Source organism: Corythoichthys intestinalis, chromosome 5 (genome assembly GCF_030265065.1).
Source record: "Corythoichthys intestinalis isolate RoL2023-P3 chromosome 5, ASM3026506v1, whole genome shotgun sequence".
In the NCBI taxonomy this organism is placed as follows: Eukaryota; Metazoa; Chordata; class Actinopteri; order Syngnathiformes; family Syngnathidae; genus Corythoichthys; species Corythoichthys intestinalis.
In genome coordinates, this window is record NC_080399.1 from 34,666,338 (window position 1) to 34,693,993 (window position 27,656).

At 41.9% G+C, this 27,656-nt stretch overlaps 1 protein-coding gene across 1 annotated transcript in view; it reads left to right on the forward strand.

The window, feature by feature from the left end:
- The first annotated feature begins 5,109 nt into the window (after positions 1–5,109).
- The window catches only part of LOC130916037 (mucin-2-like), a 31,993-nt gene continuing 9,446 nt past the window's right edge, over positions 5,110–27,656 (forward strand). The window contains exons 1-26 of the mRNA XM_057836397.1: positions 5,110–5,182; positions 5,258–5,513; positions 5,594–5,708; positions 6,246–6,336; positions 6,399–6,529; positions 6,624–6,840; positions 7,508–7,633; positions 7,730–7,844; positions 7,916–8,054; positions 8,161–8,274; positions 8,357–8,426; positions 8,516–8,653; positions 9,796–9,960; positions 10,077–10,171; positions 10,503–10,629; positions 10,796–11,051; positions 11,143–11,195; positions 11,268–11,371; positions 11,464–11,615; positions 11,694–11,832; positions 11,984–12,094; positions 12,198–12,377; positions 12,737–12,976; positions 13,058–13,214; positions 13,656–13,784; positions 14,220–27,647. Coding sequence (XP_057692380.1) covers positions 5,113–5,182; positions 5,258–5,513; positions 5,594–5,708; positions 6,246–6,336; positions 6,399–6,529; positions 6,624–6,840; positions 7,508–7,633; positions 7,730–7,844; positions 7,916–8,054; positions 8,161–8,274; positions 8,357–8,426; positions 8,516–8,653; positions 9,796–9,960; positions 10,077–10,171; positions 10,503–10,629; positions 10,796–11,051; positions 11,143–11,195; positions 11,268–11,371; positions 11,464–11,615; positions 11,694–11,832; positions 11,984–12,094; positions 12,198–12,377; positions 12,737–12,976; positions 13,058–13,214; positions 13,656–13,784; positions 14,220–27,647 — 16,918 coding nt within the window. The 5' untranslated portion in view covers positions 5,110–5,112. The remainder of the gene's footprint in view (positions 5,183–5,257; positions 5,514–5,593; positions 5,709–6,245; positions 6,337–6,398; positions 6,530–6,623; positions 6,841–7,507; positions 7,634–7,729; positions 7,845–7,915; positions 8,055–8,160; positions 8,275–8,356; positions 8,427–8,515; positions 8,654–9,795; positions 9,961–10,076; positions 10,172–10,502; positions 10,630–10,795; positions 11,052–11,142; positions 11,196–11,267; positions 11,372–11,463; positions 11,616–11,693; positions 11,833–11,983; positions 12,095–12,197; positions 12,378–12,736; positions 12,977–13,057; positions 13,215–13,655; positions 13,785–14,219; positions 27,648–27,656) is intronic.

Below are 27,656 nucleotides of genomic sequence, written 5' to 3' on the forward strand. Positions count from 1 at the left end.
GAATGAAGGTGAGTATTTTTCCTTCATTCTGGATGGTATCAGCAAAAGGTTGGACGCCCTACATGCGCGGCCGTTTCGTAGCTTTGCCGTAGCAACGATGGGCAGTCATCGCTCCAAGTTGGCAAGCTTTGTTTACATCATATGCGTGTTGCACATTTATGCTGTGAGGTGATGTGTTCGTTTAGCATCTGTGGGATGTGTTGTAAGTCCGATTGAGTGTAAAGTGCTAAATTGACCGCGTGTGTGTTGAGAGGAGTACTTACGGGTTGTGCACGCGCATCCGCGCCCGCCACCACCTTTGCAATTTGGTGCAGTCAGTTTGCATTGTTTTACATTGGCACTGATATGCTGTTAACCATAACCCGAAATTCAGAAATTTTGACATTGGGCTTAATATTAGAGTTAGCGGGTTTTAATTGGTTGCTGGAGTTGATTTCAACAAACTCCAAGCAGTTTGTCAGATATTTGTTAGGCTCCGGAGTGGCTAAGCTAGCGCAAAGTTTTGGTATTTTCCTTTAAATTTAATCATCGGAAAGTCAATCACATGTGATGACATTTTTCTGTTGTCATTCTTATGTTGAGGTGGCAAAGGGAGAAAAATGGGTAAAAAGTAACTGATAGATTACTTTTAAAGTAACTTAGTTACTTTGATAATGAAGTAATCAGTAATGTAACTAGATTACTTTTTTGAGGCGTAATGAGTAATCAGTAATTAAATTACTTTTTCAAGTAATCTGTGACAACACTGGTCTTGACAGAACATCGCTTCAATGATATCTGGCGCCATCTAGCGTCGTGAATGGGTATAATGTCTGGCCCGCGAATATAAGACGACCCTCTCTTTTTCAGTCTTATTTCAATGTAAAAAATACTGTCTTATATTCGGGCCAATACGGTATTTCCTGACTGTAGCCGACAGCCTACAACCTACGCCTAGATATCTCATGCATATAGAACTACATGCGAAATGACAGACCTGGTAGCGGTAGTTGCTCATGGAATGAATGCGTGTGTGTGTGTATGTGGTAGTGGTGGTGGTGGTGGTGGGGGGGGGGGGGGGTGGAGATGTTCGAGACATATAAAATAAACGCCAGAAGTGATCATGAGGAGTTTGTCATTTCTACATGTCACTCCAAGAGTCACAGCCAAGTTAGGTAAACAGAAGCATTTAATAAAGCCAAGCATTTTTCTACTACAGTACTTTATTCTTGTTTAAAAATGATTCGGTGGGTCAGTTATGTTTAAAACTGATCATAATTATTACATTTTAAGTGCTTAAAAAACATATACCGTATACATATATCTGAATAAATACATTTAGCACACACACAAAAAAAATGGGGGGGTATGCGCTACTTTGCGGTTTTTCACTTATCGCGGCGGGTTCTGGTCCCTATTAACTGCGAAAAACGCCGGAATACTGTACACTGTGGTCATGGTAAGTCATCCAAAGTCTATCCAAACAGCTATTCAAGTCATCTAGTAAAACATTCCTTTAAAAAAAAATTTTTTTTTTAAAATATCGCAATATAATATGAAAATGTCTTAATTTCAGGTAAAAAAAGCGCCTTTTTTTTTTTTTTTTTTTGCCATGCGCTTGCGTGTCACTGGTTAACCCTTCGCGTGCCAGTGCTGACACACGTGTCATAGGTTGCTGACCCCTGCACAACACGCTTTGTGTTTTCTTCATCTCTCTCTTTCTCTGGCTAACCTGTAAGAAGTTATTTTACTCTCTTAAAATTATATGAATGAAAGCTCATGATTGTTTGGCAAAGTTTTAAGCCAGATGCCCTTTGTGACTCAACCCATTAATTCAGACTTGCGGCTAGCCTTTGTATAAAGTAATATTGAACCAAATAACCTTACCTAACCAAATATGTACCATGCATTTGCTTTGCTCTCAGAAATGGCGTCATCACTGTCATAAACTGTCACTTGTCAAGTCATAGAATCGGAAAACACATTTATGTGTGATAGGCTACCTGTTTTCTTTGTGTACTTTTGTGCAAATTTAAAACCGAGCAATAATAATAATGTAGGACTATAATACATTGTTATACCAATTTTGTAAAGTATTTTCAAAGTTGGAGAAACACCATACACTATAGTAAATTAAGACAAAATGACCTTAAATGCAAGGACCTTTAAGCAAGGTAATTTTTGTGAGCTATTTACTATGGTTCTTAGAGGCACTATATTACTCAATATCATACTACATAAGTTATAGAGAAAAAAAAAAGAAAAGAAAGAAAACGTAATATAAAAACATAAATAAATGTACCTATTCACAATTAAATGTCAGATATCCTATATATGGGTGGAAAATTCAGTATTTGATTTGCCTTTTGACTTATGTATTCAGGTTTTGTGTTGTCTCTAAAATCTAAATGCGCCAACTGTCCAAAGCCTGCTCATCAAGAAGACTTCTTTTAAAGTTAATTTTGCAAGCGGAAAATCATGTTGACTCCTTAAAAAAGCTCATATTACTTTATGGGGAGTTTTAGCAGAATCTGATCGCCTAACTTTTTAAAGCCTTGGTATACCTTTAAACCATTGGTTGGCTCATGGCAACTATAAAACTATAGAGAGACAGCCAACATTATTCGATATGTTCTATCGTTAACAAGTATTAAAAGCTAATCCTACTGTAAATATCAAGAATTGCAAAGTTGGGAATTGTCCACATCCTAAACAAAATTGATGTTTGGAAATTTTGTGCGTCTACTGTCCTCCCTTGATCAACACAATGAAAGATATCTGTCAAGAATGACTCTACATATCCTCATCGTACAGCTGTCCTGTAGTGGGAGTAGGCTGAAACCCTGTTTACACTTGGAGGAGCTTCCACTAAATGACTATTTGGGATGTTGCAAAATAACCGTATTTGTTTTCAAGAAGTAATCAAAGATAAAACATGAGTAAACACCACTGGATAAATGTGCGTGTTGAGATGTAATAAGAAAAAGTACAGTATGTCCAAACCATTTTGACTGGGTGTCAAAATGAATTAGATATCTATCGTTGTCAATGGTAGCTAAAGGTTTAGTATGTTAAATATATTTAAAGCAGCTACAACATTAGAAAGGTTGCTGGTCTATTTCCCCAATTACAGTGTTGTAAGTGGTAATATGCCAAAGTTACCGTGTGTTCAAGGTAAAAACAGTTTAATTTAGAATTTTAGAGCAGATCTTGGTCGTCTATCACCATCAAATGGCAGCCAATGTAAATTACTTGCTACGCTACTTGTCCAAATCACAAAATTCATACTTTAAAAAATTACTAAGAGGCACTAAAGTTGTATAAGTAAAATGTACAGTTCCACCAAAATCTTTCCCATTCATTTCTAATGGCCACAATTTACCATTCATTTCCAATGGCTTTATTAGCCATTCCATTGAAAACCTTTATCAGCCGGAAGTGATCTTGAAGTGCCCGCAAATCAACAGGAAGTGACCCAGTATCAACAGGAAATAACCCCCGAAATACCCCCACATCAATTGGTAGTGACCCGATATGAACAGGAAGTGACCCCAAAATGCCCGAAAATCAATATGCAGTGACCCGATATCTACCGGAAGTGACCCAATATGGACAGGAGGTGTAACCTGTAATGCCCTAAATCAAAAGGGGTGACGCGATATAAACATGAAGTGACCCTAAAAGGCCCCAAATCTACAGGAAGTGACCCGATATAGGGTCCTGTGAAACTCCTAGCATTCAATTTTTATGTTTCCCACAATAAAATGAGAAATTATAGTACAATATACAGTAAGTTATTCTCATTCACTATATTTGGCATCCAAGTGACTTTACAGTCAATCAGATCAAACAGATGGCAGCTGAAATGACGCAGGTTGTGTTTGCATGGACTCTCAATGAACTCAGTAAGGTTATCACGATTCAGGGGGAAAAAACAATGTAGGAACGCCACTGCTAAAATTGTTTTTAATAATTTTAAAGTAGTATCAAATAAAAGTAGAAATAATATATATATATAGATATTTAGATGGTCTGTGATGTAAGGGCCACGCCTCTCTCAAGGCGACGAGGCATTATGTCTTCGTGCCCTTGTATCACGCACACAATGAATGGGTTTGTCCATGGCGTGTTAAGAGCACTATGAAAAGGCCTTTATCCTTAATCAATATTTGTCCTAATAGAGGGCACATTGACATTTGGTAGATTTACTTGGCATTGATATGTGACTCAGTAATGGTGAACTTTTGAAACCTCTCTGCATAATTTTAATGTTTGTTTGCTTTTATATTGAGATGTTATATTAAATCCCTTATTATTTTTGTTATATCTGTATTTTTCAGATTACCTGGTAAATTAATATACACATTTTTGTTCAATTATATTTTATACAATAATGACTTTCCTGCATTGTTCTTGGTATCATTTTTAAAATACAAAAATTTGGACAAAATGTATTTGATGCCAATCACAACAAGTTTTCAAAAGCATTCTCCTCAACCTTAATGAAATTATGCATTGTCTGACCTAATATGCTTTGTAATTGGAGTAAGGATGCCATATCTCTGATATTTTTCTGAGATCTGTGTGGGGAGATAGGATAGAGCTGCTACTGGGTGCTGTGATGCTTGTGTGATGACTGTTGTATCTCCACTTATGGTACATGTGTGTTATGTGAGTGTGTAATGTGTTGTTTAAGAGGAGCCTATAATATTTCTTCATTTACTTGTACAAGAGCATCTGTTGGCTTTCAGTGTCCACTGTATTCTATAGGAATGATTTGCATCCTTACGCTGTTTTTCTTAGGTACAATAACCCATATAGAGGACTGGAAATAGTCACGTCTCCCAATTCATGAATTCTTTGTGATTAATACATAAAAGATAGAAGTGGATCACGTTTTGGAATGAGTTGTTCGTCAGAATCTCTCAATTGATCTCAAGCAAATTTGCTTAATGATGTCACGTCACGAGGAGGATGTGGGCATGATTATATTGGCGCAAGACATCCATTCAACACGTTTTCCATGTGTTGGCAATAAAACTGCTGAAAGAAGGTGTGATCGAATTGAGCAGCTAAATATAAGGAGTTGCTGAGAAGAATCTGTTTATGTTGCCTTCAATGGTGATGGCAGCCATGCATTGGAAATGTGTGGCCTTATATTTTCTTACTTTGTTTGTTGTCAATAAGGTCAAGGCAAGACTGGGTAAGACCATCTAACACCTTTTTGTCACTACTTGTAATAACATATTCTTACCCGACTGTTTTTCATTTCACTCAGTCAGCAACCATGTCAGCAGTATCTGCAGCACATGGGGAAGAGAGCACTTCAAGACATTTGACGGAGACATTTACCAATTTTCTGGCACATGCGAGTACAACCTTGCCTCAGACTGCCACATGGCCATGCAGGAGTTTGCGGTGCACATGAGGAGGCAGCAGAATGATGGGAACCCGACTGTCAGCTATGTGGTGGTCACCATCAACGATCTTGCTTTTCACATCACCAAGGAAGGGGTCACAGTAAATGGCCAACCGTAAGCCAAGAAGCAAAACCCAAAATTCCTCCTCCTATGAAATTTCTAACTTTATATCGGTGGGGTGTATATTTTTTTAGGGTCTCATTGCCATACTATAACAGCGGAGTTCAAGTGGAAAATAATGCCATCTACATCAAACTGCAGTCTAAAGTTGGCCTTGTTGTCATGTGGAATAGAGATGATGCAATCATGGTAAAGTTTTAATTTTTGTAACTATTGTATTCAAAAGTATCGCAATACACTCACTCACTCACTCATCTTCTGACCCACCTATCCTCACGACGGTCGTGGGGGTGCAGGAGCCTATCCCGACTAACAACGGGCAGGAGGCAGGGTACACCCTGAACTGGTTGCCAGCCAGTTGCAGTAATTGCAATACATGTATACACGTTTAATATGTACTGCATTGAAGTGAATTTAGATACAATTTTTTTAAAGCTAAATTTGGGCCAAAACTGATGGAATGCTTACTCACGGATAAATAAATGAATTTATGGAATAATTCGAATATATGAATTAAAGATAGAAATTCTAATACATTCAAAATTGGGACTGCTAAATGTTTTCTTTTACTTTTTTAATTAGAGTATAATTATTCTAAATTATAAATATTGTCAGTTTTTGGCACGTTAACCAATTTTACATTATGGTACTCCATAAGAGTCTACCATCAGATAGATGATACATTTTGTCATTCTATATATTACTATCTTTGTTTTTTTTATTCAGGTGGAAGTTGATCGTGACTATGCTAATCGCACTTGTGGACTCTGTGGCGACTACAACGGCGTTCCTATCGAAAATGAGTTGTTACATGATGGTTAGTTCATATAAACATGTTTTTGTTTTCTTCCAATATTTGACAAAATAAATCCAATGCAGAGCGAATGATCAGCTACATAGAGTTTGGTAACAAACAGAAGGTTCATAACCCAAATGATGAATGTGAGGACCCGTCTGAGGAGTATGGAGAAGAGCTTGATGTTTCAGCTGTGGATTCATGCGAAAAATTTGTGAGTTTGTGTTGCAGTTTGTTATCGAAAATAACATAACATTTGATAGACAAATAATTCTGCGTGTACTGTCTATGTGTTTATTATCTTTTAGAGAATGACTTGCAACCAGATGCTGCGTTCAGACTCTTGGAGTCATTGCACCCAACTTATTAACCCTGCTCCCTATGTGGAAGCTTGTATGCAGGACATGTGTGGCTGCAACAACAGCACAAATGACACTTGTGTCTGTAGCACACTGTCCGAGTTCTCTCGACAGTGTTCCCATGCTGGTGGAGTGCCTCCCAACTGGAGAATGCCATTGTTCTGTGGTAAAATTTCCCATCTTTTATTGTTGCAGTTTTGTAAAAAAAATACAGTAAAAATCAAGGGTCAACAACCATGCAGAAAGGCTATGATTATGTAGAAAACTATAGACCTCTTGCAAAAAACTTAAATGCCGTATTGGCCCGAATATAAGACGGTGTTTTTTGCATTGAAATAACACTGAAAAAGAGGGGGTCGTCTTATATTCGCGGGCTAGACATTATATTATAAATAACATGCTTTTTCTCTCAAATATAGTTATAATCATTTGTTTCGGATGTACTGTAATTATTTTCTGTATAAAAATTAATTTGGTGTTCAAAAAGTCTTTTTTTCAAACTTGAGTCTTGAAAAAGAGGGGGTCGTCTTATAATCAGGGCCGTCTTATATTCGGGCCAATCATGGAAACATTAATACTTTTCCATTAAAAAAAAATGGTTATGATATTATGTTATGAAATATAGTTATGATAAGCACGAGTTAACAATTCAGCAGACAACAAGCGTTTTTTCAGATAGTAAGAGATTAAAATATTTATGCAGAGTTGAAAACCAGATGGTTCATGTGAAATCAAACTCAAACACTATATGACTAATAATGACTGCTTGAAGCCTTTACATACAATCAAGTACAATAATGTCACTTAATCAACATCTTGCGCTCTCCCTACAGCCAAGCAGTGCCCTTACAATATGGTGTATGAAGAGAGCGGTTCTCCATGCATGGACACGTGCACACACATGGATACCAGTTCACTGTGCGAGGACCACCGAATGGATGGCTGTTTCTGTCCTCCTGGTCAGTCCTCTTTACATTAAAATACTGTATAGATTTGTGCTGCAGTTTTGCTTCTAAAATCATATTTTTATATTTTTCATCACTTGTACTTTTTAGGCACTGTGTTTGATGACATTTCCATGAGAGGATGCATTAATCAATCAGAATGTCAGTGTAAGCATGGCAAAATCTACAACTCTAGTGAGGGCTACCAACGGGACAGAGAGATATGGTAAGTGGAATGACTCTTAATGTTGTATTAATATAAATTCCTCTTAATAATGTCTTTATGTGTTATCTCAGTACATGTTTTCAGGGCAGATGGTCCTGTGAGTATCTTCCGGGTCCATCTACATGTGCAGTGGAGGAGGGTTCTCACATAACGACCTTCGATGGCAAATCTTACACTTTCCATGGAGATTGTTATTACACACTAGCCAAGGTGGAAAGCAAGGTGAATGAAGCTGAGATTTGATCTGTTTGGAAAATACCATCCATAATCTACTGCTATGGAATGAATCCCATTGAAATTTTAATGTGCGTTTTAGGATGGCTTCAGTCCCAGCTTTACCATTCAGGTGCAGTTAGCACCTTGTACAAACCAAAAGTTTGACACTTGTCTCAAGGCACTTAAAATTCTGCTGAACAATGACAGAAACAATGTGAGTTGTACTTTATTATTAAGAAATCGTCTCTGTCTCTTAGTTGCTAGATCCCTTATTAATTAACTGTATTTACATTTAGGTGTTGATGTTTATATCTGATGGAACAGTAAAACAGAATCAGCAAACCATCACTTTGCCGTACCATACAGGTGGATTACACAAACAAACTCTCATCTTTTTTTTGTCCCCTATGTCATCAAGTGATGCAATTTTTTTGTGTGTTTGTATGTACGCAAAGTGGACATCATCGTTTTCCATGCCTCATCTTTTCACATCTTGCTACATACCAGTTTTGGGCTGCAGATTCAGATTCAGCATGTGCCTCTTATGCAAGTGTATGTGCGTTTGGACGAGAGCTACAATGGAAAGACACGTGGTGAGTTCATGTACACTCTGTGTGATAGAAAACCTGGGACACCAAACCACTCTTTTGACTGTGGTGCAAAGCTGCTATCTCAATGTCTTGTACCACCTATACAACATATACCTATAAAAGTACACACTAAGATCTGTTTACAGTACTTAATTCTTCTTTTAAAATCTGTTTCTAATATTTTGTCACGGCAGAACATCTATGCCTACACATCTTTGTTCAAATGCCATGATTTATGTTATAAAGAATTAAAATCAATATAAAAAAAAATTGTGGGTGTAATTTAAAGGCAACCATTGTGAGATAAAAATGTAAAATGAGTTTGAATGCAATTACAGTAGTTGATTCTTGATTCTTCCACAGCGACATCTTCAATTCTAATTCACACACACACGCACACACACACCTATTATATTATACAGTAATATACAGGGTGATGCAAAAAGAATGCACCAAAACCATTGTGGTATATTTAAAAAAATAAAATAAATAAAAAATTAATAACTAGCTGGATACAAGTATTGTATATTACTTCAGGTTTTTCTTTCATGCTTTCCAAGTGCTCAATGTGACCACCCCCAGCGGCACGGACCACATCAAGCCAATATGACTGTTAATTTGTTAATTGTTAATTTGTATGTTAATTACTTACTTGTTAAAAAGATTTTTAATTCTTATTTGAATTCCTATTAAATTATTAATTAATTTTAATTAATTAATTAATTAATTTTAATTAAATAATAATTCAGTCTATTTCAATTATTTTAAAATGAATAAATGCGTGATGATTTTGGCACACTCTTTTTGAATCACCCTTAAATTGTGTTGTTAAGGTAATATTGGATTTTCTACTTTTAATGATTTATCGTGGTTTAAATTACATCCACCGTGCCCTCACTGCAATTTTTAATTGACATACAATTTTTATATATTTATACATTTTTAACATTACTGTACTGCTTAAAAAGAGTTTTCCGTACATCATTTCATTTACATGTAATTACTTGTACAGTGATCTTTTGGGTGATGGATGACACTGTCTTTCTGAGGATTACTGACATATAATAATACAATTTTATCTGTAGAGGGCTTGTACAAGCCTATTTTGATAGTATTATGATATCTAAATTCCTATATTTCATCAGGTTTATGTGGCAACTACAACCTGGTCATGTCTGATGACTGGAAAACTCCTCAGGGGATTGTCGAGGGCACGGCAACCACATTCAGTAACACCTGGAAATCGAGCCTCATGTGCAGAGACACAAGGGAAAGACTGGATGACCCCTGTTCTCTCAGTGTGGAAAACGGTACACATTGAGACTGCTTAAACTTTTCAACATCTACTCTAACATAATGTGCTGTTTGTTTGTTTGTTTGTTTATTTTGATTGAAAGACATTAAGTGCTTTTCACGTTTTTTTCAGACTTGTATGCCAAACATTGGTGTGCCTTGCTGTTGCAACCAAATAGCACGTTTGGACAGTGCCATTCATTAGTGGACCCTGAGGTGTACTACAAGGTTTGTCGTTGTAATACAGTAAATCCAGATAATTCATTGGCTTCTACTGATGGCATCCAATCCAATCCAATCCAACTGGGAGGGCTGGCATCGAATGATCGCTGGCAGCCCACCCAGTCGAAGTGGATTCAACATTTAGCACAGTCAATGGGACTGAAACTCTTGCATTCACAGCCAATCCTCCCAGTTCATGAGTTAATAAGAAAAAAATAATTTCAGTTCAACTGTTGCCTATTTTGGTCACTTCACAAACTTTGATAATGGAAATGATCCCAAGGTAATTAAGCCTCAATTACAATAAGAAGTTAGTATTGTGTGTTTTCTTCCACAGAGGTGCACTTACGCCAGCTGTAATTGTGACAAGAGTGAAGCCTGCCTTTGTGCTGTCTTCTCCTCCTATGCTCGAGCTTGTGCATCAAGGGGAGTCTTTCTGATGGATTGGAGAGCCCATTTGTGTGGTAAGGACTTAATTATTGTTGTTTATTTAAACTGTTAATTTACTTTAATACACCAAAAAAGTTGCGTCATCCCAACTAGCAAACCATTGTACATTACATGATGATTTCGATAACTTATTTTCATGTAAAAGTCTCTACTCATTCTATGGCATTCTACAATTAACAGACAAATATACAAGGACCTGCCCAGTATCACAGATCTTCTCATACAAGCATCAACGGTGCGAGCTGACCTGCAGATCGCTGAGTTCAACAATGCAGACTTGCTCCTCTGACTTCCTCCCGGTGGACGGCTGCTCCTGCCCCGAAGGTCAATACCTCGATGAACACGGTATCTGCATTCTCAAAGAAAAGTGTCCGTGTTATCACAATGAGGCCATCATCCAGCCAGGAAAGTCTATCAATATCAAGGATGAACACTGGTGAGTTTAGCTCCATGAAAGTGGTCGAATATTTTGGTTCTGCACCACTGCAAACTATCTTACAGTCTATGTGTTTTGTCATTATCTTTAGTGTTTGCAGTAACGGGGTGCTCCATTGTCATTCTTGGAGAGCCCGCTCAGCAAGTATGTTATTTTTAATTGCTTTATCAAGTTATTGACAGAAGCATTTTGTTCAATATTCTGCCCTTCTTACAGGATGTCCCCCACACAAAGTGTACTTCAACTGCTCTGAGCCTGGCTCAGGACAACTTGGAGTCCAGTGTGCACCAACTTGTTTAAATCTGGACAGCGATGATTGTGTAAGCTTTTTTTGCTCCCAGTTTTTCCCTTGTCTGGGAAAAGATCCAGCTAATTGGTCTTTCTCTAATTGCTCTTTGGTCTTTCCTGGCAGGACTCCAATGACTGTGAATCAGGTTGTCAGTGTCCAGATGGCCTTTTTGATGATGGCAAAGGCTTCTGTGTCGAAAAGTCACAATGTCCATGTAAACACGATGGAATATTCTACGCTCCTGGGAAACAAATTCCAAATCAATGCAACACATGGTATCATCTTTTCATTACTCTGCTTTACCCACATAAGTTTAACATACTAATAAGATTTGTTTTAATCATTTAATACAGTACCTGCAGAAGTGGAAAATGGCAGTGCACAGAGGAAAAATGCCCAGGAACCTGCATTATTTATGGAAGTGGTCATTATAATACATTTGATCAGCGAACATATGGCTTTCAGGGACATTGCAGCTATGTTGCAGTCAAGGTTTGTAGAATATTCAGATATACTGTAAATGCTAAATTGATATACAATTCTGATCAAATAGTAACTACAAATATCTTGACAAGCTTTTACAACAGGTTATTTCAGATTATGTACTGATCTGTAATTACATCATAATGTGTCTCCTTTTAAGAACAAATGTGGCAATAAAACAGCACAGGATAGCATTGGAGTTATCACAGAGAATGTACCATGTGGCACAACAGGCACCACGTGCTCAAAAACTGTCCGAATCCAATTGGGGGTAAGACTTCATGCAAGGCCAAACAAATATAGGGCATTATCTGCGGTATTGTTCTGTTGTTGTTGTTGTGACACAATGAACATAAACTTTCATTACCTTGCAGCGAATGGAAATCAAACTATTCAAAGGGAAATATGAAGAAGTGGACCTGGGAGAAGGTAGTCAGATCAAGTACACAATCAGGACAGTTGGCATGTATCTGGTCGTAGAATCGGTTGTTGGTATGGCAGTGATGTGGGATCGCAAAACAACTGTCCGCATCCTCTTGGAACCTCAGCACAGTGTGAGTTCAGGTTTTATGTATTTTTCTACTGTATATTAATGAAGTAATGTTTTTTTGTTTTGGACACAATTCAAAAACCCGAAGTTACCTCAGAAAATTGTCAACTTCGAATTCAATAATTTTGACACTAAGATGCTCATACGTAGGTGTAAAAACGAGGGTGAATGGTTATTTCTTTGTATGTGTCCTGAAAATGATTGGCGAGATGTTTCGATTGTACCTGGCTTTTGCTTACAGCCAGTTGCAAGAAGTAGAATAAATGCTTGTTGTATATCCGAGAACACGTTAGTGCCTGCCTCCTTAATAATAAAGAATCATTTGAGAAAAATTCTAACAAACTCATTGGTTTGGCTTTACAGGGAGAAGTGTGTGGCCTGTGTGGAGACTTCAATGGCAATGAACAAAATGACTTCACCACTCAGGATCAGCTTTTGGTGACCAATGTGTTAGAATTTGCAAACAGCTGGAAAACAAGCAGCAATTGCCCAAATGTAGAAACAAATGTCAACCCATGTTCGGTAACACCCAGTCGTCACCACTGGTCCAAAATGATGTGCAGCATTATAGTTGGAGAAACATTCAAAGCGTGTCATAATACGGTAAAGGCAGATTAATCTTGAGAAGGTTTGAATTTGGAATTGTACAGTTTATTGCATATAGCATATGATTTGTCTGAACAGGTGGATCCACTTCCATTTTATGAAAACTGTGTAAAAGACTCCTGTGCCTGTGACACTGGTGGCGACTGTGAATGTTTCTGCACAGCGGTTGCAGCCTATGCTCAAGCTTGCAATGAAGCCGGTGTATGTGTTGCATGGAGAACACCAGACATCTGCCGTGAGTAGCTTGTACTGTACATTACAATGAAATCGAAAATTTTATTAATTTCTTTCATATGAAATACTGTAATTTTCTGACTACTTTCCCCCCTGTTTTGAACCCAGCGGTTTATAGTCCATGTAATTTATAAATTTTTAGTCTAATAAGTTGCATGTCTTTTGATGCACCTGCAGTTTATTGTCCAATTCAGCTTTTATATGAACAAATACATTTTTTTGTTGAAATTTGCTGGGTGCAAAATAATGGTCAGGTGTGCCTTATAGTCCAAAACTTCCGGTCATTTTTAACATCTCATTATTTTTCAGGCTGAAATATAATATTTTGAAACTGTCTAACTACAAAGTAGGATGTAGTCTCAGATGGGATTGATTTCTAGATAAAACAATGAATTGAAGGTTTTACAATTTTAAAATATTTTTGTTTTGTTTTCCCTTGTAGCCGTCTACTGTGATTACTACAACAACCCAAATGAATGTCGTTGGCACTACAACCCATGTCATCAGCCTTGCTACAAGACCTGTTTGAATCTAGAGGGAATTTGTAGCAACCCTTTACCCAACCTGGAAGGTAATATTATTTTAATGATCATTATCTTGTACGTTGGAAATGGTAGACTAATGATTATGTATTTATATAATACATCACTGAATTGTTATGGTATTCAACGAGACAAGAAAAAAAAGATTACAGATTATAATTTAGAAGGCCTAGCTCCTGATATTGTTGTGCATGACAAAGCTTTACCTCAGAACTGTGTTTAATCAGATTAGAAAAAAATAATGATATAATCAAATGCCAAATGTTATTTCGTACCAGTACAATATTTATATATGTGACATATTCCATTTAGTGTTTATTTTTCTTTATCTATGATATGCTCACAAATTAAGCACCGTTTTATGTTGATGCCTAAAAAATTTTCCTGTCAGCCATACATTTTGTTATTGGAAAGCTGTATTTAAAAATGCAAAATGGAATGGTTTTTTACTTCTTTGTTTGCAGGTTGTTATCCTGTTTGTCCAGAAGATAAGCCAATATTTGATGAGGAACAACAAATATGTGTTGAGGAATGTGAAGGTTGCTTTTACAATGGGACAAGATATGATGAATATGAAGTTATTTATAATGTTACTGACAACCTTGGAATGTGCTACTATGCAATTTGTATAAATAGAACTGTAATATTTGGAAATGAAACCTGCTCCCCGACAGCAGCTCCTCCTACAACAACACCTGTAATATTTACTACAAGTGAAGAACAAAGCACTACGTTCACAAAACCTACAGTTCCTCCAACTACTCCTGAAGGATATACGTCTACCAAACAAGTGACAACAAGACCCACTTTAAGTTCAACAACAATTGAAATTGAAACCGAAAGCACAGAAACCCCAGCAACTGCACCTGTCATTACTGCAGCATCTACAACTGTAACAAAATCAACAAGAACAACAGCAGGACGTACTACGACAACTGAAGGACCAACAACTACAACTAAATCTACAACCACACCTGTAGAACCAACCACTACAACGGAAGGTCCAACTACTACCACTAAAGCTACAACAACACCTGTCGGACCCACCACTACAAGAGAAGGTCCAGTTACGACAGCTAAATTGACAACAACACCAGCAGGACCGAGCACAACCACGGAAGGTCCAAATACTACAACTAGAACTCCAACCACACCACCAGGTCACACCACTACAACAGAAGGTCCAACTACTACGATTAAATCTACAACAACATCCGCAGGACCAAGCACAACGACAGAAGGTCCAACTACTACCACTAAAGCTACAACAACACCTGTAGGACCCACCACTACAAGAGAAAGTCCAACTACAACAACAAAATCTACAACACCTGCAGGACCGAGCACAACCACGGAAGGTCCAACTACTACAACTAGAACTCCAACCACACCACCAGGTCACACCACTACAACAGAAGGTCCAACTACTACGACTAAATCTACAACAACATCGGCAGGACCAAGTACAACGACAGAAGGTCCAACTACTACAACTAAAGCTACAACAACACCAGCAGGACCGAGCACAACGACAGAAGGTCCAACTACTACCACTAAAGCTAAAACCACACCACCAGGACCCACCACTACAACGGAAAGTCCAACAACTACAACTAAATCTATAACTACACCTGCAGGGCCCACCACTACAACAGAAGGTCTAACAACAACAACAGAATTGACAACAACACCAGCAGGACCCAGCACAACCACGGAAGGTCCAACTATTACAACTAGAACTCCAACCACACCACCAGTTCACACCACTACAACAGAAGGTCCAACTACTACGACTAAATCTACAACAACATCCGCAGGACCAAGCACAACGACAGAAGGTCCAACTACTACCACTAAAGCTACAACAACACCTGTAGGACCCACCACTACAAGAGAAAGTCCAACAACAACAACAAAATCTACAACACCTGCAGGACCGAGCACAACCACGGAAGGTCCAACTACTACAACTAGAACTCCAACCACACCGCCAGGTCACACCACGACAACAGAAGGTCCAACTACTACGATTAAATCTAAAACAACATCCGCAGGACCAAGCACAACGACAGAAGGTCCCACTACTACCACTAAAGCTACAACAACACCTGTCGGACCCACCACTACAAGAGAAGGTCCAACGACAACAACAAAATCTACAACACTTGCAGGACCTAGCACAACCACGGAAGGTCCAACTACTACAACTAGAACTCCAACCACCCCCCCAGGGCACACCACTACAACAGAAGGTCCAACTACTACGACTAAATCTACAACAACATCCGCAGGACCAAGCACAACGACAGAAGGTCCAACTACTACCACTAAAGCTACAACAACACCTGTAGGACCCACCACTACAAGAGAAGGTCCAACTACAACAACAAAATCTACAACATCTGCAGGACCAAGCACAACCACGGAAGGTCCAACTACTACAACTAGAACTCCAACCACACTACCAGCTCACACCACTACAACAGAAGGTCCCACTACTACCACTAAATCTACCACAACAACCGCAGGACCAAGCACAACGACAGAAGGTCCAACTACTACCACTAAAGCTACAACAACACCAGCAGGACCCACCACTACAATGGAAAGTCCAACAACTACAACTAAATCTATAACCACACCTGCAGGGCCCACCACTACAACAGAAGGTCTAACAACAACAACAGAATTGACAACAACACCAGCAGGACCCAGCACAACCACGGAAGGTCCAACTACTACAACTAGAACTCCAACCACACCACCAGGTCACACCACTACAACAGAAGGTCCAACTACTACGACTAAATCTACAACAACATCCGCAGGACCAAGCACAACTACAGAAGGTCCAACTATTACCACTAAAGCTACAACAACACCTGTAGGACCCACCACTACAAGAGAAAGTCCAACAACAACAAAATCTACAACACCTGCAGGACCGAGCACAACCACGGAAGGTCCAACTACTACAACTAGAACTCCAACCACACCGCCAGGTCACACCACTACAACAGAAGGTCCAACTACAACAACAAAATCTACAACACCTGCAGGACCGAGCACAACCACGGAAGGTCCAACTACTACAACTAGAACTCCAACCACACCCCCAGGGCACACCACTACAACAGAAGGTCCAACTACAACAACAAAATCTACAACACCTGCAGGACCAATCACAACCACGGAAGGTCCAACTACTACAACTAAATCTACAACAACATCCGCAGGACCAAGTACAACGACAGAAGGTCCAACTACTACCACTAAAGCTACAACAACACCAGCAGGACCGAGCACAACGACAGAAGGTCCAACTACTACCACTAAAGCTAAAACCACACCACCAGGACCCACCACTACAACGGAAAGTCCAACAACTACAACTAAATCTATAACTACACCTGCAGGGCCCACCACTACAACAGAAGGTCTATCAAAAACAACAGAATTGACAACAACACCAGCAGGACCCAGCACAACCACGGAAGGTCCAACTACTACAACTAGAACTCCAACCACACCACCAGGTCACACCACTACAACAGAAAGTCCAACTACTACGACTAAATCTACAAAAACATCCACAGGACCAAGCACAACGACAGAAGGTCCCACTACTACCACTAAAGCTACAACAACACCTGTAGGACCCACCACTACAAGAGAAGGTCCAACTACAACAACAAAATCTACAACATCTGCAGGACCAAGCACAACCACGGAAGGTCCAACTACTACAACTAAAACTCCAACCACACTACCAGGTCACACCACTACAACAGAAGGTCCCACTACTACCACTAAATCTACCACAACAACCGCAGGACCAAGCACAACGACAGAAGGTCCAACTACTACCACTAAAGCTACAACAACACCAGCAGGACCCACCACTACAATGGAAAGTCCAACAACTACAACTAAATCTATAACCACACCTGCAGGGCCCACCACTACAACAGAAGGTCTAACAACAACAACAGAATTGACAACAACACCAGCAGGACCCAGCACAACCACGGAAGGTCCAACAACTACAACTAGAACTCCAACCACACCACCAGGTCACACCACTACAACAGAAGGTCCAACTACTACGACTAAATCTACAACAACATCTGCAGGACCAAGCACAACGACAGAAGGTCCAACTACTACCACTAAAGCTACAACAACACCTGTAGGACCCACCACTACAAGAGAAAGTCCAACAACAACAACAAAATCTACAACACCTGCAGGACCGAGCACAACCACGGAAGGTCCAACTACTACAACTAGAACTCCAACCACACCGCCAGGTCACACCACTACAACAGAAGGTCCAACTACTACGATTAAATCTACAACAACATCCGCAGGACCAAGCACAACGACAGAAGGTCCCACTCCTACCACTAAAGCTACAACAACACCTGTAGGACCCACCACTACAAGTGAAGGTCCAACGACAACAACAAAATCTACAACACTTGCAGGACCTACCACAACCACGGAAGGTCCAACTACTACAACTAGAACTCCAACCACACTACCAGGTCACACCACTACAACAGAAGGTCCCACTACTACCACTAAATCTACCACAACAACCGCAGGACCAAGCACAACGACAGAAGGTCCAACTACTACCACTAAAGCTACAACAACACCAGCAGGACCGAGCACAACGACAGAAGGTCCAACTACTACCACTAAAGCTAAAACCACACCACCAGGACCTACCACTACAACGGAAAGTCCAACAACTACAACTAAATCTATAACTACACCTGCAGGGCCCACCACTACAACAGAAGGTCTAACAACAACAACAGAATTGACAACAACACCAGCAGGACCCAGCACAACCACGGAAGGTCCGACTACTACAACTAGAACGCCAACCACACCACCAGGTCACACCACTACAACAGAAGGTCCAACTACTACGACTAAATCTACAACAACATCCGCAGGACCAAGCACAACGACAGAAGGTCCAACTACTACCACTAAAGCTACAACAACACCTGTAGGACCCACCACTACAAGAGAAAGTCCAACAACAAAATCTACAACACCTGCAGGACCGAGCACAACCACGGAAGGTCCAACTACTACAACTAGAACTCCAACCACACCGCCAGGTCACACCACTACAACAGAAGGTCCAACTACTACGACTAAATCTACAACAACATCCGCAGGACCAAGCACAACGACAGAAGGTCCAATTACTACCACTAAAGCTACAACAACACCTGTAGGACCCACCACTACAAGAGAAGGTCCAACTACAACAACAAAATCCACAACACCTGCAGGACCGAGCACAACCACGGAAGGTCCAACTACTACAACTAGAACTCCAACCACACCACCAGGTCACACCACTACAACAGAAGGTCCAACTACTACAATTAAATCTACAACAACATCCGCAGGTCCAAGCACAACGACAGAAGGTCAAACTACTACCACTAAAGCTACAACAACACCTGTAGGACCCACCACTACAACAGAAGGTCCAACTACTACGACTAAATCTACAACAACAACCGCAGGACCAAGCACAACAACAGAAGGTCCAACTACTACCACTAAAGCTACAACAACACCTGTAGGACCCACCACTACAACCAAAAGTCCAACAACTACAACTAAATCTACAACCACAACCCCAGGACCCACGACTACAACGGAAAGTCCAACAACTACAACTAAATCTACAACCACACCTGCAGGGCCAACCACTACAACAGAAGGTCTAACAACAACAACGGAATTGACAACAACACCAGCAGGACCGAGCACAACAACGGAAGGTCCAACTCCTTCAACCACAACTTCAAACACACCCCCAGGGCACACCACTACAACAGAAGGTCCAACTACTACAACTAAATCTACAACAACATCCGCAGGACCAAGCACAACGACAGAAGGTCCAACTACTACCACTAAAGCTACAACAACACCTGTAGGACCCACCACTACAAGAGAAAGTCCAACTACAACAACAAAATCTACAACACCTGCAGGACCGAGCACAACCACGGAAGGTCCAACTACTACAACTAGAACTCCAACCACACCACCAGGTCACACCACTACAACAGAAGGTCCAACTACTACGACTAAATCTAAAACAACATCCGCAGGACCAAGCACAACGACAGAAGGTCCAACTACTACCACTAAAGCTACAACAACACCTGTAGGACCCACCACTACAAGAGAAAGTCCAACAACAAAATCTACAACACCTGCAGGACCGAGCACAACAACGGAAGGTCCAACTACTACAACTAGAACTCCAACCACACCGCCAGGTCACACCACTACAACAGAAGGTCCAACTACTACGACTAAATCTACAACAACATCCGCAGGACCAAGCACAACGACAGAAGGTCCAACTACTACCACTAAAGCTACAACAACACCTGTAGGACCCACCACTACAAGAGAAGGTCCAACTACAACAACAAAATCGACAACACCTGCAGGACCGAGCACAACCACGGAAGGTCCAACTACTACAACTAGAACTCCAACCACACCACCAGGTCACACCACTACAACAGAAGGTCCAACTACTACGATTAAATCTACAACAACATCCGCAGGACCAAGCACAACGACAGAAGGTCAAACTACTACCACTAAAGCTACAACAACACCTGTAGGACCCACCACTACAACAGAAGGTCCAACTACTACAACTAAATCTACAACAACAACCGCAGGACCAAGCACAACAACAGAAGGTTCAACTACTACCACTAAAGCTACAACAACACCTGTAGGACCCACCACTACAAGACAAGGTCCAACTACAACAACAAAATCGACAACACCTGCAGGACCGAGCACAACCACGGAAGGTCCAACTACTACAACTAGAACTCCATCCACACCACCAGGTCACACCACTACAACAGAAGGTCCAACTACTACGATTAAATCTACAACAACATCCGCAGGACCAAGCACAACGACAGAAGGTCCAACTACTACCACTAAAGCTACAACAACACCTGTAGGACCCACCACTACAAGAGCAGGTCCAACTACAACAACAAAATCGACAACACCTGCAGGACCGAGCACAACCATGGAAGGTCCAACTACTACAACTAGAACTCCAACCACACCACCAGGTCACACCACTACAACAGAAGGTCCAACTACTACGACTAAATCTACAACAACATCCGCAGGACCAAGCACAACGACAGAAGGTCCAACTACTACCACTAAAGCTACAACAACACCTGTAGGACCCACCACTACGAGAGAAGGTCCAACTACAACAACAAAATCGACAACACCTGCAGGACCGAGCACAACCACGGAAGGTCCAACTACTACAACTAGAACTCCAACCACACCACCAGGTCACACCACAACAACAGAAGGTCCAACTACTACGATTAAATCTACAACAACATCCGCAGGACCAAGCACAACGACAGAAGGTCAAACTACTACCACTAAAGCTACAACAACACCTGTAGGACCCACCACTACAACAGAAGGTCCAACTACTACGACTAAATCTACAACAACAACCGCAGGACCAAGCACAACAACAGAAGGTCCAACTACTACCACTAAAGCTACAACAACACCTGTAGGACCCACCGCTACAACCAAAAGTCCAACAACTACAACTAAATCTACAACCACACCCCCAGGACCCACGACTACAACGGAAAGTCCAACAACTACAACTAAATCTACAACCACACCTGCAGGGCCCACCACTACAACAGAAGTTCTAACAACAACAACGGAATTGACAACAACACCAGCAGGACCGAGCACAACAACGGAAGGTCCAACTCCTTCAACTACAACTTCAACCACACCCCCAGGGCACACCACTACAACAGAAGGTCCAACTACTACAACTAAATCTACAACAACATCCGCAGGACCAAGCACAACGACAGAAGGTCCAACTACTACCACTAAAGCTACAACAACACCTGTAGGACCCACCACTACAAGAGAAAGTCCAACTACAACAACAAAATCTACAACACCTGCAGGACCGAGCACAACCACGGAAGGTCCAACTACTACAACTAGAACTCCCACCACACCACCAGGTCACACCACTACAACAGAAGGTCCAACTAGTACGATTAAATCTACAACAAGATCCGCAGGACCAAGCACAACGACAGAAGGTCCAATTACTACCACTAAAGCTACAACAACACCTGTAGGACCCACCACTACAAGAGAAGGTCCAACTACAACAACAAAATCGACAACACCTGCAGGACCGAGCACAACCACGGAAGGTCCAACTACTACAACTAGAACTCCAACCACACCACCAGGTCACACCACTACAACAGAAGGTCCAACTACTACGACTAAATCTACAACAACATCTGCAGGACCAAGCACAACGACAGAAGGTCCGACTACTACCATTAAAGCTACAACAACACCTGTAGGACCCACCACTACAAGAGAAGGTCCAACTACAACAACAAAATCGACAACACCTGCAGGACCGAGCACAACCACGGAAGGTCCAACTACTACAACTAGAACTCCATCCACACCACCAGGTCACACCACTACAACAGAAGGTCCAACTACTACCACTAAAGCTACAACAACACCTGTAGGACCCACCACTACAACAGAAGGTCCAACTACTACGATTAAATCTACAACAACATCCGCAGGACCAAGCACAACGACAGAAGGTCCAACTACTACCACTAAAGCTACAACAACACCTGTAGGACCCACCACTACAAGAGAAGGTCCAACTACAACAACAAAATCTACAACACCTGCAGGACCGAGCACAACCACGGAAGGTCCAACTACTACAACTAGAACTCCAACCACACCACCAGGTCACACCACTACAACAGAAGGTCCAACTACTACGACTAAATCTACAACAACATCCGCAGGAGCAAGCACAACGACAGAAGGTCCGACTACTACCATTAAAGCTACAACAACACCTGTAGGACCCACCACTACAAGAGAAGGTCCAACTACAACAACAAAATCGACAACACCTGCAGGACCGAGCACAACCACGGAAGGTCCAACTACTACAACTAGAACTCCAACCACACCACCAGGTCACACCACTACAACAGAAGGTCCAACTACTACGACTAAATCTACAACAACATCCGCAGGACCAAGCACAACGACAGAAGGTCCCACTACTACCACTAAAGCTACAACAACACCTGTAGGACCCACCACTACAAGAGAAGGTCCAACTACAACAACAAAATCGACAACACCTGCAGGACCGAGCACAACCACGGAAGGTCCAACTACTACAACTAGAACTCCAACCACACCACCAGGTCACACCACTACAACAAAAGGTCCAACTACTACGACTAAATCTACAACAACATCCGCAGGACCAAGCACAACGACAGAAGGTCCAACTACTACCACTAAAGCTACAACAACAACTGTAGGACCCACCACTACAAGAGAAGGTCCAACTACAACAACAAAATCGACAACACCTGCAGGACCGAGCACAACCACGGAAGGTCCAACTACTACAACTAGAACTCCAACCACACCACCAGGTCACACCACTACAACAAAAGGTCCAACTACTACGACTAAATCTACAACAACATCCGCAGGACCAAGCACAACGACAGAAGGTCCAACTACTACCACTAAAGCTACAACAATACCTGTAGGACCCACCACTACAACAGAAGGTCCAACTACTACGACTAAATCTACAACAACAACCGCAGGACCAAGCACAACAACAGAAGGTCCAACTACTACCACTAAAGCTACAACAACAACTGTAGGACACACCGCTACAACCAAAAGTCCAACAACTACAACTAAATCTACAACCACACCCCCAGGACCCACGACTACAACGGAAAGTCCAACAACGACAACTAAATCTACAACCAAAACTGCAGGGCCTACCACTACAACAGAAGGTCTGACAACAACAACGGAATTGACAACAACACCAGCAGGACCGAGCACAACAACGGAAGGTCCAACTCCTTCAACTACAACTTCAACCACACCCCCAGGTCACACCACTATAACAGAAGGCCCAACTACTACGATTAAATCTCCAACAACATCCGCAGGACCAAGCACAACGACAGAAGGTCCCACTACTACCACTAAAGCTACAACAACACCTGTAGGACCCACCACTACAAGAGAAGGTCCAACTACAACAACAAAATCTACAACACCTGCAGGACCGAGCACAACCACGGAAGGTCCAACTACTACAACTAGAACTCCAACCACACCACCAGGTCACACCACTACAACAGAAGGTCCAACTACTACGACTAAATCTACAACAACATCCGCAGGACCAAGCACAACGACAGAAGGTCCAACTACTACCACTAAAGCTACAACAACAACTGTAGGACCCACCACTACAAGAGAAGGTCCAACTACAACAACAAAATCGACAACACCTGCAGGACCGAGCACAACCACGGAAGGTCCAACTACTACAACTAGAACTCCAACCACACCACCAGGTCACACCACTACAACAAAAGGTCCAACTACTACGACTAAATCTACAACAACATCCGCAGGACCAAGCACAACGACAGAAGGTCCAACTACTACCACTAAAGCTACAACAATACCTGTAGGACCCACCACTACAACAGAAGGTCCAACTACTACGACTAAATCTACAACAACAACCGCAGGACCAAGCACAACAACAGAAGGTCCAACTACTACCACTAAAGCTACAACAACAACTGTAGGACACACCGCTACAACCAAAAGTCCAACAACTACAACTAAATCTACAACCACACCCCCAGGACCCACGACTACAACGGAAAGTCCAACAACGACAACTAAATCTACAACCAAAACTGCAGGGCCTACCACTACAACAGAAGGTCTGACAACAACAACGGAATTGACAACAACACCAGCAGGACCGAGCACAACAACGGAAGGTCCAACTCCTTCAACTACAACTTCAACCACACCCCCAGGTCACACCACTATAACAGAAGGCCCAACTACTACGACTAAATCTACAACAACATCCGCAGGACCAAGCACAACGACAGAACGTCCAACTACTACCACTAAAGCTACAACAACACCTGTAGGACCCACCACTACAAGAGAAGGTCCAACTACAACAACAAAATCGACAACACCTGCAGGACCGAGCACAACCACGGAAGGTCCAACTACTACAACTAGAACTCCAACCACACCACCAGGTCACACCACTACAACAGAAGGTCCAACTACTACGACTAAATCTACAACAACATCAGCAGGACCAAGCACAACGACAGAAGGTCCAACTACTACCACTAAAGCTACAACAACACCTGTAGGACCCACCACTACGAGAGAAGGTCCAACTACAACAACAAAATCGACAACACCTGCAGGACCGAGCACAACCACGGAAGGTCCAACTACTACAACTAGAACTCCAACCACACCACCAGGTCACACCACTACAACAGAAGGTCCAACTACTACGATTAAATCTACAACAACATCCGCAGGACCAAGCACAACGACAGAAGGTCCAACTACTACCACTAAAGCTACAACAACACCTGTAGGACCCACCACTACAACAGAAGGTCCAACTACTACGACTAAATCTACAACAACAACCGCAGGACCAAGCACAACAACAGAAGGTCCAACTACTACCACTAAAGCTACAACAACAACTGTAGGACCCACCGCTACAACAGAAGGTCTGACAACAACAACGGAATTGACAACAACACCAGCAGGACCGAGCACAACAACGGAAGGTCCAACTCCTTCAACTACAACTTCAACCACACCCCCAGGTCACACCACTATAACAGAAGGCCCAACTACTACGACTAAATCTACAACAACATCCGCAGGACCAAGCACAACGACAGAACGTCCAACTACTACCACTAAAGCTACAACAACACCTGTAGGACCCACCACTACAAGAGAAAGTCCAACTACAACAACAAAATCTACAACACCAGCAGGTCCGAGCACAACCATGGAAAGTCCAGCTACTACAACTAGAACTCCAACCACACCACCAGGTCACACCACTACAACAGAAGGTCCAACTACTACGACTAAATCTACAACAACATCCGCAGGACCAAGCACAACGACAGAAGGTCCAACTACTACCACTAAAGCTACAACAACACCTGTAGGACCCACCACTACAAGAGAAGGTCCAACTACAACAACAAAATCGACAACACCTGAAGGACCGAGCACAACCACGGAAGGTCCAACTACTACAACTAGAACTCCAACCACACCGCCAGGTCACACCACTACAACAGAAGGTCCAACTACTACGATTAAATCTACAACAACATCCGCAGGACCAAGCACAACGACAGAAGGTCCAACTACTACCACTAAAGCTACAACAACACCTGTAGGATCCACCGCTACAACCGAAAGTCCAACAACTACAACTAAATCTACAACCACACCACCAGGACCCACCACTACAACGGAAAGTCCAACAACTACAACTAAATCTACAACCACACCTGCAGGGCCCACCACTACAACAGAAGGTCTAACAACAACAACGGAATTGACAACAACACCTGCAGGACCGAGCACAACCACGGAAGGTCCAACTACTACAACTAGAACTCCAACCACACCACCAGGTCACACCACTACAACAGAAGGTCCAACTACTACGACTAAATCTACAACAACATCCGCAGGACCAAGCACAACGACAGAAGGTCCAACTACCACCACTAAAGCTACAACAACACCTGTAGGACCCACCACTACAAGAGAAGGTCCAACTAGAACAACAAAATCTACAACACCTGCAGGACCGAGCACAACCACAGAAGGTCCAACTGCTACAACTAGAACTCCAACCACACCACCAGGTCACACCACTACAACAGAAGGTCCAACTACTCCAACTAAATCTACAACAACATCCGCAGGACCAAGCACAACGACAGAAGGTCCAACTACTACCACTAAAGCTACAACAACACCTGTAGGACCCACCACTACAAGAGAAAGTCCAACTACAACAACAAAATCTACAACACCTGCAGGACCGAGCACAACCACAGAAGGTCCAACTGCTACAACTAGAACTCCAACCACACCACCAGGTCACACCACTACAACAGAAGGTCCAACTACTCCAACTAAATCTACAACAACATCCGCAGGACCAAGCACAACGACAGAAGGTCCAACTACTACCACTAAAGCTACAACAACACCTGTAGGACCCACCACTACAAGAGAAAGTCCAACTACAACAACAAAATCTACAACACCACTAGGACCGAGCACAACCACGGAAGGTCCAACTACTACAACTAGAACTCCAACCACACCACTAGGTCACATCACTACAACAGAAGGTCCAACTACTACGACTAAATCTACAACAACATCCGCAGGACCAAGCACAACGACAGAACGTCCAACTACTACCACTAAATCTACAACAACACCTGAAGGACCCACCACTACAACAGAAGGTCCAACTACAACAACAAAATCTACAACACTCGCAGGAACGAGCACGACCACGGAAGGTCCAATTACTACCACTAAAGCAACATCCACAACTGCAGGACCAACTACAACAATGGAAGGACCAACTACCACCACGAAAGCTACGACCACAGCTGTTGGAACCACCTCTACAACAGAAGGTACAAGTAGTACAACTAAATCTGCAACAACACCCGCAGTATCCAGTACCACAAAAAAATCTACAACAGCAGGATCCCCCACGACAACTGAAGAACCAAGCAATCTTACTACCACTCCAGGCTACACTACTCCTTGTCTCTGTGTAATTAATGGTCAGCACTACAGCCCAGGTAAATAAA